The sequence below is a fragment of the Onthophagus taurus genome, chromosome 11 (assembly GCF_036711975.1).
Source record: "Onthophagus taurus isolate NC chromosome 11, IU_Otau_3.0, whole genome shotgun sequence".
NCBI classification, from domain to species: Eukaryota; Metazoa; Arthropoda; class Insecta; order Coleoptera; family Scarabaeidae; genus Onthophagus; species Onthophagus taurus.
The window spans coordinates 25,845,096-25,861,519 of record NC_091976.1 but is presented as its reverse complement, the minus strand read 5'-3'; the positions used below and the strand labels follow the sequence as shown (position 1 = coordinate 25,861,519).

At 33.0% G+C, this 16,424-nt stretch overlaps 6 protein-coding genes across 6 annotated transcripts; 5 read left to right on the top strand and 1 right to left on the bottom strand.

Annotated features, from left to right (window-relative positions):
- Nucleotides 1-53: 53 nt before the first annotated feature.
- Nucleotides 54-1,503, bottom strand: LOC111415509 (toll-interacting protein-like). Its single transcript, XM_023047233.2, has 5 exons — nucleotides 1,376-1,503; nucleotides 1,016-1,317; nucleotides 758-959; nucleotides 561-707; nucleotides 54-502 (listed from the first exon to the last, which is right to left on the bottom strand). The coding sequence occupies exons 1-5, from the start codon at nucleotides 1,418-1,420 to the stop codon at nucleotides 392-394; spliced, it is 807 nt and encodes a 268-aa protein (XP_022903001.1). The 5' UTR covers nucleotides 1,421-1,503; the 3' UTR covers nucleotides 54-391.
- A 175-nt stretch (nucleotides 1,504-1,678) lies between these two features.
- On the top strand, nucleotides 1,679-8,502 carry LOC111415512 (mediator of RNA polymerase II transcription subunit 25-like). Its single transcript, XM_023047236.2, has 10 exons — nucleotides 1,679-1,946; nucleotides 2,152-2,322; nucleotides 2,377-2,969; nucleotides 6,201-6,329; nucleotides 6,382-6,546; nucleotides 6,599-7,019; nucleotides 7,074-7,236; nucleotides 7,288-8,043; nucleotides 8,102-8,209; nucleotides 8,264-8,502. Exons 1-10 carry the CDS (start codon nucleotides 1,813-1,815, stop codon nucleotides 8,396-8,398), a joined length of 2,775 nt encoding a protein of 924 aa, XP_022903004.1. The 5' UTR covers nucleotides 1,679-1,812; the 3' UTR covers nucleotides 8,399-8,502.
- A 441-nt stretch (nucleotides 8,503-8,943) lies between these two features.
- Nucleotides 8,944-9,802, top strand: LOC111415519 (PE-PGRS family protein PE_PGRS61-like). The gene is made up of 2 exons (XM_023047245.2): nucleotides 8,944-9,031; nucleotides 9,083-9,802. The coding sequence occupies exons 1-2, from the start codon at nucleotides 9,020-9,022 to the stop codon at nucleotides 9,671-9,673; spliced, it is 603 nt and encodes a 200-aa protein (XP_022903013.2). The 5' UTR covers nucleotides 8,944-9,019; the 3' UTR covers nucleotides 9,674-9,802.
- Nucleotides 9,803-10,806: 1,004 nt separating this feature from the next.
- Nucleotides 10,807-11,555, top strand: LOC111415528 (collagen alpha-2(I) chain-like). Its single transcript, XM_023047261.2, has 2 exons — nucleotides 10,807-10,885; nucleotides 10,945-11,555. The coding sequence occupies exons 1-2, from the start codon at nucleotides 10,874-10,876 to the stop codon at nucleotides 11,431-11,433; spliced, it is 501 nt and encodes a 166-aa protein (XP_022903029.2). The 5' UTR covers nucleotides 10,807-10,873; the 3' UTR covers nucleotides 11,434-11,555.
- Nucleotides 11,556-12,525: 970 nt separating this feature from the next.
- LOC111415533 (tetra-peptide repeat homeobox protein 1-like) lies at nucleotides 12,526-13,297 on the top strand. The gene is made up of 2 exons (XM_023047266.2): nucleotides 12,526-12,619; nucleotides 12,687-13,297. The coding sequence occupies exons 1-2, from the start codon at nucleotides 12,608-12,610 to the stop codon at nucleotides 13,182-13,184; spliced, it is 510 nt and encodes a 169-aa protein (XP_022903034.2). The 5' UTR covers nucleotides 12,526-12,607; the 3' UTR covers nucleotides 13,185-13,297.
- Nucleotides 13,298-14,484: 1,187 nt separating this feature from the next.
- On the top strand, nucleotides 14,485-15,424 carry LOC111422997 (heterogeneous nuclear ribonucleoprotein A1, A2/B1 homolog). The gene is made up of 2 exons (XM_023056245.2): nucleotides 14,485-14,589; nucleotides 14,922-15,424. Exons 1-2 carry the CDS (start codon nucleotides 14,578-14,580, stop codon nucleotides 15,309-15,311), a joined length of 402 nt encoding a protein of 133 aa, XP_022912013.1. The 5' UTR covers nucleotides 14,485-14,577; the 3' UTR covers nucleotides 15,312-15,424.
- The last annotated feature ends 1,000 nt before the right edge of the window (nucleotides 15,425-16,424 follow it).

Below are 16,424 nucleotides of genomic sequence, written 5' to 3'. Positions count from 1 at the left end.
ATAAGCAATATGAAATAAAAGATAAGGAGGGATTTCATTAAAAATAAACACAATTTGATGGTGCATATCAATTTATATTTTTTTTAAATAACATAAATTTAATAAGAATTACATTATGGCAATAATACTTTAATAAAAGTGCATTTTTTTTATATTCCCCTTATTTCCATATAAAAAAAGCTAGTTGAAAAAGAAAATTTTGGCACATTTTTTCAGTTATTTCATTACCAAAAAACATTTAAGCAAATAATAGGCTACAACAAAAAAAAAAGCTTAAATTCACTTAAATCTAATGACTAAGTATTCTCTTTTTCATCAAATTTATCATAATAAGTGAATGAATCTTGCATATTTTATAATAGAAGTCTTTTTAATGATTTTTTTTTAATCTTTATTCACACATTTGCAATAAAGAATTAATCGTTCCATCTTTATTCCCCCGATTTGCTTCAAATACCGATTTTATCACCTCTTTGTCAATGTTAGGGAACATTTCTTCAATCTACAAAGAAAATTATTTAATTATATATTCATTAATTAATTAAAAATAATTTTTGAACCTGTTTTAATTCTGATTCGCTTAAAATTGGAACTGGTGCTGGAGCTGGTTGACCAGTTGGTGGTGCAGGATACACAGATAATGTTTGAAGCCTTCCAGCAGATAAATTTGGACTTGTATACATTAAAGGTTGAATTGGTGCCTGAGGCTAAATTGTTTCATTAAATTTTTACTTAAATTAATTATTAAAAACCTTACAGAGTAACTTAAAACTAAATTAATCATCCCTTCAACTCCTTCACCTTGTTTACCACTCAATGGATACCATTCTTCGTGAGTTTCACCAGTTAAAACTTGTTGAGGAATGTTTATTTGGGTCCAAGCAACCAGTTCATCCATTGTAAATGAACGCTCATCATATATCTCAATGGATATCATATTAACTCCTTGTGGAAGTAAACTAAAATAAATTATAGCATTTGAAATTTAATTTTAACCATTAAAAAATTGATTTACCATTGTACTAATTTATTCCATCTTGGATTTTTACCTCCGTTTAAATCAGTGTGAGTCTCATAAACGCAATGTCCTACTCGAATTCTAGCATAAGGATCCATACGAACCACCCCATAATTTTTGGCAAGTTTTGCCTGAGCTACACAAATGTTTAATCTACCCAAAATATTGGCAAGACAAGGTTGGGCGCTCAGATATTGTTGATGTAAAGCAAGAGCAGCCTGTCGGTCTGCTGCTTCTTGTTGTTGTTGAACAGACACTGTTATTCTCAAAAAATCATCAGGTAAGGTATCAACAAAGACCTATTAAACAGTGAAAAAATGTCATAAATCCTTTTTGAAAAAGGGGGTTAAAACTTACTCTGTTTCGGCGTTCTTTTACTTTATCAGTTACTGCAGTAGCCATTTCTAAAAAGATTTACTAGTGAATTATAAATGAATTCTAATGATGATGCATGTATCGTTTAATGAACAGCTGATATCTGTCATTTAATAATGTCAATATTGATAATTTTTTTAATAGGGATTTTACATTCATTTATTACTTTCTATGTAAGATAAGATTTAAGCTTAAAACGAATAATAATCTGATCAACAAAAAATTTATTAATAATTATAAAATATAAAAGTTTATCATTTGTTGCTATCTTCAAACGATTTAATTTGACATTTGAGGTTATGTTATATCTATTGTGTCAAAAAGTTAATTTATTTATTAAAAAGTAAAGAAATATACGATTAATTAATAAGAATGATTTAAATAAAATAAATAATAAATCGTTTTTTCTAATCTAAAAAATGGTGGTGTGTACTTCCGATATGAACGGTGTACAAACTTTACAATCCGATATAATATTCGTTGTGGAAAGTACAGCGATTAATGGGGCTTATATTAACGATTTAAAAACTAATTACATCCTACCATGTATTGAGTAAGTTATTATTTTCGTTTATTACGATTATTTCGATGATTACATGATGACTTTTGAACGGATAATTGAATAGGTTTGAGGTACTCTTAAAAGAGTGTAACCTTGCTTCATTTTGATAACAATTTCCATCTGATTCTTCACATATACGTTTATAACACTGAATTCGTTATATTTTTTTGTATAAATAACTTCAAATTTGTTGTAGGTATTTTAGCCAAGGTAATAACGATGAGGGAAGTTACATTTCTGATAATGCTAATTCATTATATGGGATAGTAACTTACCAAACAGCTGATTGTTTACCCCAACCAATGACGGATACAATTGGTCCATTTAATAATGCAACAAAGTTTATAAATGCATTTGATCGTTTGGAGTAAGTTAAAATTTGATTAATTAATATTTTAAATTTATTTTTGATATTTTTAAGGTTAATAGGTGGTAAAGGTGAATCTCATGCTCATATCTCAGAAGGTTTAGCAACAGCCTTACAATGTTTTGATGAGTTAAAACAAAAAAGAGATCCTAATGCGAACGTTCAAAGACACTGTCTTTTAATTTGTAATTCACCTCCTTATTTAATGCCTGCAATGGAATCTCAATCTTATGGCGGAAAAACTGCGGAACAATTAGCCTTGATTCTTGATGAAAAAAATATTAATTTATCTATTATATCACCGAGAAAAATTCCAGTTTTATATAAGCTCTTTGAAAAAGCAGGGGGCGACTTAACAGTTTCTCAATCAAAAAATTACACGAAAGATCCAAGACATTTAGTTTTATTAAAAGGATTTAGTCTTAAAGAAAGGCCTTTAACCCCACCACAAGTTCCAGTAAATCCTAATCAAAATCCTTTGGGAGCTACCAATGTTGCTATGACTTCTTTACCAAGTCCTCGTATTGATACAGATAGCCCAATTTCTGTGGCTAGTTCACAACCAAGTCAAACTATGATGGGGCCTGGTCCTGGTGTTCAAAATATTGGGCAAGGACAACCATATAGAACGCAACAAAACAATTCGGGTAAATTAATTAATGTATTAATTATAAGAAAAGTTTTCTGCTTTATTTATAAATTAATTTAGTACTGGTTTCGACCTTTACATTAGGTCATTATTAGCCAAATCTATATAATTGGAAAATATTTATTTATCTTATGGACTTTTTTAGAAAAAAAATAATCTATAATTTATAAAAAATTACTTATGGTCAAATCTTTCTTTTCAAAAATTAACATAAATCAACAACATATTAAAACTTCTTTGAATATTTATAAGAAACTATTACTTAAGCTAAATACTTAACTAAACATTATACACTTAACGAAATAGAACGACTAAAAAAAATTGAATGTAACACAAAATATCTCTTGAAAAGAAAGGCACGTGTTGGAAAACAAGTTCAAGAAAACAAAAAACTATCTAAGTCAAATAACTAAAAATTCTTTAATTATTTAAATAGAGGTGTATATTTTAAATCTATTTGGTCATTGAGTGTGTTTATTATCTTTTTTATATTAATTTCGAATCCCTTTAAGAGCTCTAACTTAAAGCTTTTTTTACATTTATGTATAAGTTTTACCAGAGGCGGCGCTACCGGGGGTGCAAGGGGTGCACTGTACCCGGGCGCCGCCTAAAAGGGGGCGCTAGCGCCTTTTTAATGTTTTCTCCAAAATATTTTATCTTTCTTTTGTAGTATTTAGACCTGTTAGCAGTATCTAGTCTTCAGAAAGCAGTATTTAGTCTCCACAAAGCAATTATAGTCTTCAGAAAGCAGTATGTAGTCTTCTAGAAGCAGTATCTAGTCTTCTGCCAACCTTATGTATGTTTTCTCCAACAATATTTTATCTTTCTTTCGCAGTACTTAGACCTGTCAGCAGTATCTAGTCTTCAGAAAGCAGTATTTAGTCTCCACAAAGCAATTTTAGTGTTTAGAAAGCAGTATTTAGTGTTCCAGATGCTGTATTTAGACCTGTTGGCAGTATTTTACTTTTCTTTATATTATGAAGAGAGAATGTTCCAGATAATATTCATAATTCTTTACATTTAATAGAAGATTTTTTCGACAAAAAGCGGTTATGCACTTTAAGCCAAAAGAAAATTACGGATTACTTTAAAAAATTTGATTAATTTTCTACTTACATTTCTAATTTTTTTCTTTAGATTTGAAATTCTACTAATTTTTCTCTGACTCGAATTTTCCATAACTCGAAGTTTTCTTCTACTCCCTTAGTGATTCAACTTAAGGTAATTTCACCGTGATTTGTTTCCATTATTCTTGTTTTTATGTTCCATTAGTCTGTTTTCCAATTTATATCGGGCTTGCCCAATATAAATACTATTACAGTTATTAAAATTAATCAAATATACACCACTTTCATTATTTATATTGCAAGTATGTGCATAAACATCATACCACCTTACAATTTGTACATCCCCATTGATCAAAAGTCATGTTCTACGAGAAATTTGAGCTCCTTGTCGTGGTAATTGGTAGATGTGGCAAAATATATTTGTATTTCTCTTGTGTAGACGAAATTAGGATGTAGGGTGGGCCAAATTGGGCACTTTTAAAGGGAAACTCATATTTCTATAAGAGATACAGGAAAAATTATATCAGTGTCTGAGGCTCGATTTTTATAAGAAACTTAATGGCGAAAACCGCATATCGATATCTCTTACGGTTTCAGAGATACAGGATATTTTCAAAAGTGCATTTTCGAAAAGTCGTCATAACTTTTTTCTTATTGATAAATCTTCTTTTCTGTGAAAACATTTCCAAAGCAACTTTTTAGGTAGAATCCGATGGAATAAGTTAGCTTTCCCTCAAAGCAATATTTTAGCAGTTATTGCCATAAAAATGATTTTTTTAAATGGAACATCCTATATATTTTTGCTAATTAAGACGAGAGCATAAAATTTCGTTTCCAAAAATATAGCACACTTGATATTTCGTTCAAGTCTTCTTTGAAATATACAAGTTTAAAACTTATAATTCCTTTAAAATTCGATTACTTTGAGGTGATGTGCCTTTGAAAATAGAATAACTTGATTTGAAGTTGAGCCGCTTTATGGTTAATTTTGCTTTAGATTTGGATTTGCTCGTTTTATAGTTGGATTTTGAAACATTCTATATAGCTTGGCTTGCTATGCAATAGGATTAAATTTTATTAAAACTAGGTTTCTTCTTATAATTAGCTTAGTTTCTGGTTGCGTTGGGTTCTTAAAGTAGCCCAAAGTGGCTTGGGACTTGCACCAATGATTTTTGATCAGTTTCCTTAATATTAATTTGCTGAGGTTATGTGTGGTTAATATAAAATTGGCTTAGCTTGACTTATGGTTGAATTTCATTGACCCAACCCAATCACTTGCCAACTTTGAATCACAATGAGCTGAGTTGCTTAAGAACTGCATTAGCTGGATTTGAAGATAAATTGGGTTGCTTTGGTTGGATTGCCTTACTTGGAGATTAGTCTCAAAGTAGCATATTTGGGACTAATTAAGGGTTGGATTAGTTTGCTATAAATTTGGATTGAATTGCTTTATTGGTGGATTTGGTTCCAGTAGGCTTGAGGTGGCTGGTTTGGGTAACGTTGCATTGCTTGGATGCTGGATTGAGTTGGAATGAGTTGTTTTGAGGTTGGGTTGGATTAGTTCAAAGATGCAATAGCTTCTGGTTGTGTTAGCTTCCCAAAGTGACATGTTTAACAGTTTTGTTACTTTATGGCTGAGTTTCGTTAGAGCAATCCAGTCCAACTTGTCAACTTTATATTATAATGAGTTGGATTATTTTGGGGCTGGCTTTGGACTTGGATTTTTTTGTTTTGAGGAAGGGTTGGATTAGTTCGAAGATAGTGTAGTTGTATTGGGTTCCTAAACTGACCAGTTTTGTTACTTTATGGTTGAGTTTCGTTGGAGCTACTTTGTGGTTAAGTTATTTTGGAGATTGATTATCTTTCTTTCTTGTTGGATTAGTTAGAGCATAATTTAATCAGTGTTTAATCATTGTTAGAATATGATAAATTAATGTTATATCTTAAAAAAATGTCCTTAGTGGTTGTTGTAATAGAGTTATATGGTATTGGTTTATATACAGATGTTTCTAAATGAATATCGGGGTTTTAACGCTTTGTAACATTTATTACATGAAACTTAACTTGAAATGAAAGAGTAACTCAAAAGTCCTGCAACATGGATTCTATCAAAAATTAAATTAATTAATGTTTAATTAAATAATTTTTTTAATTCTAAATAGATGTTCTATTTTCCGGCATGAGTCACAACCCATCAATGGTTGGGATGGTTGGGCAGCAAAGATTTCCAAATCCCCAGTTTGCAAATACCCAACTTCCGGCTCCTCCAAGTTATCATCAAGCTGGACAAGGTTCTATTTTATTTAATACGATATTTCTATATAAACACAATTTTTTGTGTAGCTATGGGACAAAGACAACCTTCTAATAGATGGGTTATGCCCCCACGCCAACCGTTTATGCCAAACACTCAACCAAATACAAATCAAGTTCAAGGAAGCGCCCTTATCGCTCAATTAACTCAACCACCATCTTCAATGCCTGGAGGATCTGTTAACCAATTTCAACGTAATAATAAAATTTTTTTTAGATTATTTAAATGTTGATTATATTTTATTAGTTGGTGGTAACTCCCCAATGCAACAACAACAACAACAACAAGCTCAACAACAAGCCCAACAGCAACAATTACAACAACAACAGCAAGCTCAACAGCAGCAGGTTCAGCAGCAACAGGCGCAACAACAACAACAACCAGTTAGGATTAATCAAAATATGGTGAATCAATCGCAGGGACAAATGCAACAAAGTCCCGCTCAAAGCGTGGCTGGAAATGCTCCTGTTGGTGCTTCACCCGCTCAAGTTGCTCAAAGCGGACAACAAAGTCAACAGTTAAGTAATGGTCGCCAAAGGCAAACGATTTGGCATGGTGTTCTTGAGTGGATTGAGAAGTTAAAGACGCCCAATTTGAACGATCCCAAACAAACTAAGCAAGTTCCCTGTCAGGTTACTTCGAATTCTAAAGATGGAGAACCGGAATTGTAAAAAATTTAAAAAAAGAAAAAAAAATTGATCATAACGTTAATTTATTTTAGGAAAGCGGATGGTTGGCCCACAAAATTGATGATGCAATTGATGCCAAAACAACTTATAGGAACGATTGGAGGGGCTTATTTAAAAAATTCAAAATCAGTTTTGTTCCATCCTCAACAATGTGATGCTTTAGAATCATTAACAAAAGTTATGAATTCAGGATTTGTAAAATTCCAATCTTAATATTTAATCAATTCTTATTTAATACATTTTTAGGCCGGTTGCGTTCATTTTACGAGTTCATCAAACAGCTTAAACACATGCGACATAAAAGTTTTAATTTTATTATACACAGCTGAAAAGCAGGCGTATTTAGGTTTTATTCCCAACGATCAAGCCGCTTTCGTTGATCGTTTAAGAAAAGTGATTCAACAACAAAAATCGATGCAATCCAACCCCAGGCAAAATCCTGGTCCTAATATGTCGCCCCAAGTTGGTGGAAACATTCCAATTAGCGGAGCTCCTACTCAACTTCAACCAGGAAATAGTCCAGTTACTTCTCAATCGACCCAACAAGGTTTAATGATATCCCAAACTAACACAATGACGATGGGTGGTGGGCAAATCACGCAAAATGTCGTTCCGCAAACGGGTCAAGGCGCTCCAGGAATGAATGTACTTCAAGCTAACGTAGTTTCTGGAGCGCCGGGAATGCCACCAAGAATTCGCATGCAAAATATGCAACAAGTTGCCGGACAAATGCAACAAACCACGCAACAAAACCAACAATCAATGGGTGGTCCAATGATGTCGGGGCCCGTCCAAAGAGCTCCATTCGAAAATCAAATTCAAATGGATCGGCAACAAAATCTAGAAAAGATTAATCAGCTAAAACAGACTTTAGAGGCCGCTCAACAGCAAGAACAACAGTACAAAAATCAATTGGAAAGAATTAGCCATATGAAGACATCACAATTACAAGAAGCTTTACAAATAGCTCAACAACAAGAAATGCAGTATAAAATGATGGATGTAAGGTTTTTATTTTTGTGTTTATTATTTGAATTGTTTGGATTTAAATTTTATTTAGCAACAACGTTTGGCTAATCAAAATAATGCCCAAGCTAATAGTATTAATAATCAACGAATGGTTCGTCCTGTTATGGGAAATAATCAATTAAGACATTTGTTACAAGCGGTAAATAAAAATTTTAATCATGATTTTAATCTTATTGATGCATATTTTTAATAGCAACCATATCGTCAAGTTATGGGAATGCAACAAATGGGAAGTGGGCCAAGACCAAATATGGGCCAACAAATGCAAGGACAAGGCGGTAATCAACAAGTTCAATTTGATGAAGGTTTCGATATGATGTTTAATTAATTAAAATTTAATGTATTAATAATCATTTAATTAAGTTTTTATTTCTTAAATTGTTGTATTGAGGATTAGGTTCTTTGAAATAATAAATAAAATACAGTTTTTAATTACTTTTTTTATTTAATTATCACAAGATGATGCAATGGTATCTAAAATTATTTCATATAATTAATTAAATAAATTAAAACAATATGTATAAAAATAAATAATAAAAATCAAAAATATTTTAAGATGAATCATTTTTTACCAGAAATTTGAATTAAATTATTGAGCTACTTTACTTACCCAAGAAATAACTTTATAGTGTATAAAAATTTTAATTTTTCACGTTCAAAATATAAAAATCACCCTTACACTATTTAATATTATCGTCGCCTCGGCAATTCACTAAAAGTATTGCATCAGTTTCTCGTTCTCAACCTTTGTCTACCGGATCGGCTTGCGACCCCCTCTCCGTTCAAATCAAAACTTAAAAATGCAACTTTGAATATTTGAAAAGAAATTACGACCCGTTCAAGCTTTTTCGAAGGTTAAGTTCTTCGTATTTAAACTCATAAGCCAGAAGGGTAAAGTCAGTTCAACTCAAACAGTTTTACAATCCACAAAGCAACCAAAATTGAGAAAATGAAGTCTTTGGTAAGAAAAATAAACTTTTCATGAATTAAAATTAATAATTATTTTTTTAAGATTGTTCTTTTTGCTGTTGCTATCTGCACAGTCAACTGTTTACCAAGCCTATCTTTGGGCGCAGCTTTAGTTGGTCCAGGTAATCCAGGAGCGGTCCTTCAAGGGCCTGCTGCCAAAGGAACCGTAATCGGTCCAGATGGAAGCGTTGTTTCTGGAGGTGGACAAGCTGGAGCTTTAGCAGCAGCTCCAATTCCCGGTGGAGTTGTTAAAGGAGTAGTTTCATCCGGTATCGTTGCAGCTCCAATTGCCCCTGTTGTTGTCCCAGCCGCTGTACCAATTGGTGTAGGTAAAATTGGAGGAGGTGCTATCTTAGCTGGACCATCAGGAACTGTCATTACTAATGGATTGGGTAAATGGGGAGGAGCCGGTTGGGGTGGAGCAGGATGGGGTGGAGCAGGATGGGGTGGTGCAGGATGGGGTGGTGCAGTTGTTGCTCCTGCTGTTAGCAGCCAAGTTGTTGTTTCTGGAGGATGGAACGGTGGAAGTTGGGACGATGGCAGATGGGATGATGGTAGATGGGATGATGGTAGTTGGAACGGAAAAGGAGATGATGGAAGATGGGATGAGGGTAGATGGGGTGGAAAATGGTAATGATAAGAAGCAGGAAGATGGTTTTTCTTGAAGGCTATGATTTTCTTAAACTTATGTTGTACTTTGTACTTTTCCAATGTATCATATTGGTGTATATAAATAAAACTTTTTTCGTATGTTCATAAAAAACTGTATTTTCTTGTACTTTCACCCTTTACTAACATATATTAAAGAAAATATCTCAAACCATAAAGTTATTAAGAATCATATAGACACTGTAGTTGATCATATAAGATGAAGAGATCTTTATTAATAAATACATAAAGTAAATTAATGTAGTTTCCAAATATCTTTGGAGTTACAAGTAGATCTTACAAGTTTCACTATTATCTTTGCTATACAGAGTGAATTGTCAAAACTTAATGATAATCAAAATGATCACCATTTTTTTTTCACATACAATGCAAAGGTTGTTATTAATATAGTTACTAAATATATCTTGAGTTTGCTAAAAATTTTTTGAAAACTATGAATCATACAAGTTTTATTACTTTCTTTAATATACCGAGTGACTTGTTACTAATGCAGTATGCTAAAAGTGGTTGATAAACAACAATAAAGACATTGCCAAACTTGTCCTTAATTTTTTGGCACACCATACATAGTTACTATCAGATAATTTTAGAAGATTTATAAACTTGGAGGATAGATTCTCAATATATCTTCAGTTTGCTAAAATTTTTTTGAAAACTTTGAATACAAGATTTATTACTTTCTTTAATATACCAAGTGAATTGTTATTAATGCAGAATGCCAAAAGAGGTTGATAAACAATAAAGACTTTGTCAAAACTTGTCCTCAATTTTTTGCCACACCATACTTAGTTACTACCAAGTAATTTTAGAAGAAGCAGAAACTTAGAAGTGATTGTTATCAAGCCGTTCACAAAAATGGTATAATAAAATCACATAATGAAGTTAATTAGATAAAGAAAACAGCATTTGAAATAAATAAAAATTATGATTTGTTATTCAACAATATGACATTATAGCAAAACGCATATCTTTGTTTAAATTATTAATAAAAATATATACAACAATCCGTAATGCGTATAACCATTGCATCAGTTTCTAGTTTTAACGGTAACTTCTTTAGTTTGTGCTTTTTGAAGGCTATATAGTAAGTATTTAAACCAGCAAACTCACCATTAATTTTAGTTCACAACGAACAGTGTCATAGAAGAAACATAACCAATTCAAAATGAAAACTTTGGTAATGATTCAAGACAATTCTCTCTTAAAATTATAAAGCATAATGTTTTTAATTCTTAGATCTTTCTTTTTGCAATTACTTTATGCGTTGCTAATGGATACCCTGGACTTCCATTAGGAGGCGTACTTGTTGGACCTGGAAATCCTGGAGCTATCCTTCAAGGACCTGCAGCAAAGGGATCAGTAATCGGCCCAGATGGATCAGTCGTTTCTGGAGCTGCGCAAGCTGGTGCCATAACAGCTGGTGCTATTCCTGGAGGAGTCGTTAGCGCTGCAGTTTCGCCAGGAGTTGTCGGAATCCCAGCCCCAATTGCAATTCAAGCCCCAATCGCAATCCCTTCACCAATTATAGTTCCAGCTCCTATTGGTATTGGACTTAACAATGGGCTAAGCGGAGCTGTTATAGCTGGACCATCAGGAACTGTGGTTTCCAATGGATTAGGTACAGTCAGTGTTGATGCTGTTGGTCCCCTTGGACCAATTGGCCCTGTAGGTGATGATTGCGATGATGGCGATGATGGATCTTATAAACCAAGTGGAAAGTGGTAAATGGAGAGAGGATTTTTTGATCTTAATGACTGTTCAACTGAAGACTTAGGCTATGTTATTTGCTATTTGTGGCAGTGTACCAAAATGTATTTATTCATATTAAAATGATATTATAAAAATTATTCATGCATTTTTATTATTTATATATCTTTAAAAATTTGTATTTCAAGCACAAATTGTGATATCTCCTCAAACTATAATGCATTTTAAAGCAAAATTAATTTAGAATCGACACAGCAATAAATTTAGAAGCTACAATGTTTTGAATTCATATTTGCGTAATACACATAGAGGTGAAATTGCCAAGTTTTAACATGATGTATTTCAAGAACTCATTGAGATATCATGATGAAATAAAAAATGTTTTAAAGGAAATTTAAGCCAGATTTAACATACCAAAAATTATTTTCTAATTCCAATAAATCTGGATGTCACGATTTTTTGAATTTATCTTTGCGTAATATGCAATATTTTAATTATCAATCTTAAACATTTTTATCTCAAGAACAAATTGAGATATCGCCTTAAAACAAAATAAATTTCAAAGCAAATTTATTCTAAATTCAAACCCATACATATTGATCCTACAGTTTTTTGAAATCAAATTTGCCTAATTTCAAAATCCATCCAACATTCATAGATTGTCAAAGTAATAAATCTCAAGAACTAAATGAGCTATCTTAATCTAATAACAAACACTTCAAAGAAAATTTAATGCGGACTTAACATGCCAAAAATTATTTTATTACTACAAAAAGTTTGGATGCCACAATTTTTTGAAATCAACAATTTTAGAGATAATATTAACTTTAAAACTTTATACATATATAAAAAAATGTTTCAAATAATAATACAATACATTTTGACATTGTCACAAACACATAGGAGTTCCTTTCTGAAATCCTTTACAGCAAAGCTATTGATTTGTTATGCAACTATATGACATTATAGCAAAACTCCTACATATCTTTGAGTAAATTATTGATAAAAATATAAAAATACATTCAAGGATGCGTAATGCATATAAAACATTGCATCAGTTTCTAGTTTTAACGGTAAGTTCTTTGGTTTGTGCTTTTTGAAGGCTATTTAGTAAGTATTTAAACCTGCAAGCTCGCCATCAACTTTAGTTCACAACGAACAGTCTCACAGCAGAAACATACAAACATCCAAGATGAAAACTTTGGTAATATCTCAACAAAATTTAATACCTATAATGTTTTCTAAGATTGAAACATAACTTTTTATCTTAGATCGTTCTTTTCGCAATTACTGTATGCGTTGCTAATGGATACCCTGGACTTCCATTAGGAGGGGTACTTGTTGGACCTGGAAATCCTGGAGCTATCCTTCAAGGACCTGCAGCAAAGGGATCAGTAATCGGCCCAGATGGATCAATCGTTTCTGGAGCTGCGCAAGCTGGTGCTATAGCAGCCGGAGCTATTCCTGGAGGAGTCGTCAGCGGTGCAGTTTCCCCGGGACTTGTCGGAATCCCAGCCCCAATTGCAATTCAAGCCCCAATCGCAATCCCTTCACCAATTATAGCCCCAGTTCCCATTGGTCTTGGTATTGGACTTAACAACGGATTAAGCGGAGCTGTTTTAGCCGGACCATCAGGAACTGTCGTTTCTAATGGATTAGGTGCTGTTAGTGTTGGTGCCGTTGGCCCAATTGGACCCGTAGGTCTTGGTCTTGGCGATGATTGTGATGATGGAGATGATGGATCTTATAGACCAAGCGGAAAGTGGTAAATGCAGAGAGGATTTTTTGTACAATTGAAGACTTAGGCTATGACATCGCAAATAATATTGTGACAGTGTACCAAAATGTATTTATTCATATTAAAATCATATTATAAAAGTTACCTATACATTGTTTTTATTAATGAATCAAAATTATAATCTATCAAATATATTTATGAAATGAATTAGATTACTTGGATAGAATATTGCGATTTGGATTTTGAAACTGGGATAAATTCTTACACTCAACAAATTTTCTTCTTGTAGAAGTAAAAAGTAATAGAAAAGTCTTGTATTAGTAGTAGCTATTCAGTCTTATATTCGCAGAAGTCTTGTGTGAGTAGCATCAAGTATTCTGAAAACAGTTTTTAGTCTTCTGGGTCAGAACTGTATATCACTTGCAGAAGACTAAATATTGCTGGAACAAGACAAGAAGGTCCTTCTTAGTGTTTTTATCAGTTTCTAATCTTCTGCAAGTTGTTTTAGTTTTCTGAAATAAGAATTAGCAGTATTTAGTCCTCAAACAAAAGTATCTAGTACTTTGAAAGCAATATAGAGTATTTAGTGAGCAGTTTCTAGTCTTCTGCAAGGAGTAGGTAATTTTCTACAAGTAGTGTTTCGCCCTCCATTAGCAGTTTCTAGTCCTCTGCCAGCAGAATTAAGAATTCTGGCAGATGACTAGATGCTGCTAACGGAGGACTAGACGCTACTTGCAAAAGATTAACCTAGTCCAATCCTCTATCAACAACATCCAGTATTTAATCCTCTCTAAACAGTATCAGTTTTAAAAAAAAGTATTAAGGAATATAGCAGCTACTTGCAATTTCTAATACAACTTCAACTTTGGTAAAAAAGTAGAAAAATTAATATTACAATAGAAATATAAACATTACAATATATACTAATATCTTAATAGATTTCATCATCCTATCTAACATCATTTTATTACTACATTTCAGTGATTAATTTTTTTTTAAACAAACAGATCGTTTTAAAAATAGCTCAAGTTCATTCTTTTCAACCTATTTTAGGAAAACAATAAAAATCACCCCTCATATTTATGGATTATGACAAACACACCCAGTTCGATACGTTTTATTAATAAACAAAATTATCATAAACAACAATTACAAATGAATTAGCCACGGTCAACCTGAAACCGTAAATATTTTAATTGGATTAATCGAGAGGGAAAATACGATAACACCGTGAATTAGAGAGATGTAGAGGGATACTGTTGATTGGAGAAATTTTTCGTAAAAAATTGTACCATACGCAACCTATATGGGTGGTGTTATGAGGTTGGCTATGAAGGTTAAGTATTTGTAATAACTAGTATAAATACCAGCAATGGGCGAGTTGTCGTTATCAGTACACTTGTGATTGTAACAAAGTGAGCAACATGAAACTTCTGGTAAGATCATCAATTATTACCATTATTTTGTTGTTTACAACTTATTATTTTAAATAATCTAGGAGTACTTTATTTTGTTAGGATAAGTTTAATATCAAGTTTTCGATTTCTTAAATCTACGCTTTATTGAATACCATAATTATGTCACTTTAACTTTTATAACTTACCGGCATCAATTAAACGCCCACAGAAACACCGCCTTAGTTATACAATACCCTCATTTTTTTTCTTAACCCAACTATTGTAACATAAACTTAAACTCAGGTCAATGTACTCAAGTCTAAATTCTTTATCTCTCTATTTTAATCAAACAATTCTTTTTGCATTTTCAGATTGTAACTTTCCTTGCTATTGCTGTTTACTGCGTAAATGCAGGAGCAACAGGATGGGGTGGTAAAGGTGCTGTAGTCGCTGGACCATCAGGAACTGTAGTTGCTAATAACTGGAGAGGAGGATGGGGAGGTTGGGGTGGATGGGGTGGATGGAAAGGAGGAGACTGGAACGGATGGAATAACGGCTGGAATGGTGTAGGAGCTTGGAACGGTTGGAACGGCTGGAATAATGGTTGGAATGGTTGGAATGGCTGGAATAATGGTTGGAACGGCTGGAATGATGGACGTTGGAACGATGGAAGATGGGATGGTGATGATGGATCCTGGAAAGGCGATGACGGTAGCTGGGACGGTGATGATGGCTCATGGAGAGGTGACGGAAAATGGTAAATAAAATCATTTTCTGCGTAATGGTGCTAATGTACATATAACGACCAGGATTCAGTACAATTCTAATGTATATTTTATATTTTTTAATAAATATGTAAATAATAAAAAGGAAATTAATTTTTTATAACCTTGATTGTAACTTTCCTTGCTATTGCTGTTTAATGCGTAAATGCAGGAACAGTAGGATGGGGTGGTAAAGGTACTGTAGTTGCTGGATCTTCAGGAACTATAGTTGGTAATAACTGGAGAGGAAGATGGAGTGGATGGAAAGGAGGAAACTGCAACGGCTGGAATGGTGTAGGAGCTTGGAACGGTTGGAATGGCTGGAATGATGGACGTTAGAACGATGGAAGATGGGGTGGTGATGATGGATCCTGGAAAGGGGATGACGGTAGCTGGGACGGTGATGATGGCTCATGGAGAGGTGACGGAAAATGGTAAATAATATCATTTTCTGCGTAATGGTGCTAATGTACATATAACGACCAGGATTCAGTACATTTCCAATGTATATTTTATATTTTTTAATAAATGTGTAAATAATAAAAAGGAAATTAATTTTTTATAACCTTGATTGTAACTTTCCTTGCTATTGCTGTTTAATGCGTAAATGCAGAAACAGTAGGATGGGGTGGTAAAGGTACTGTAGTTGCTGGACCTTCAGGAACTATAGTTGGTAATAACTGGAGAAGAAGAAGGAGTGGATGGAAAAGAGGAGACTGGAACGGTTGGTATGGTGTAGGAGCTTGGAACGGCTGGAATGATGGACATTGTAACAATGGGCGATGGGATGGTGATGATGGATCCTGGAAAAGAGATGACGGTAGCTGGGACAGTGATAATAGCTCATGGAGAGGTGACTAAAAATGTTAAATAATATCATTTTCTGCGTAATGGTGCTAATGTACATATAACGACCAGGATTCCCTACAATTCTAATCTATATTTTATATTTTTAATAAATGTGTAAATAATAAAAAGAAAATTAATTTATTATAACCACATAAAATTAAATCCTAAAATGAGAGTATTTTTAATTAATCGTGACTAAACACTTTTATTTAAATCACATTTCGTGATAAACAAAAGTCTCGCGCCAAACGGAAGTTTAAA

Bases quoted from the DNA above. Each gene is read 5' to 3' on its own strand.
- LOC111415512 (XM_023047236.2), top strand. From the start codon at position 1,813: ATGGTGGTGTGTACTTCCGATATGAACGGTGTACAAACTTTACAATCC. The intron at 8,044-8,101 runs GTAAGGTTTTTA...AATTTTATTTAG, and splicing joins TGCAGTATAAAATGATGGAT to CAACAACGTTTGGCTAATCA. The intron at 8,210-8,263 runs GTAAATAAAAAT...TATTTTTAATAG, and splicing joins TAAGACATTTGTTACAAGCG to CAACCATATCGTCAAGTTAT.
- LOC111415509 (XM_023047233.2), bottom strand. From the start codon at position 1,420: ATGGCTACTGCAGTAACTGATAAAGTAAAAGAACGCCGAAACAGA. The intron at 1,318-1,375 runs GTAAGTTTTAAC...ACTGTTTAATAG, and splicing joins TAAAAGAACGCCGAAACAGA to GTCTTTGTTGATACCTTACC. The intron at 503-560 runs GTTCAAAAATTA...TTTTCTTTGTAG, and splicing joins GCGAATCAGAATTAAAACAG to ATTGAAGAAATGTTCCCTAA.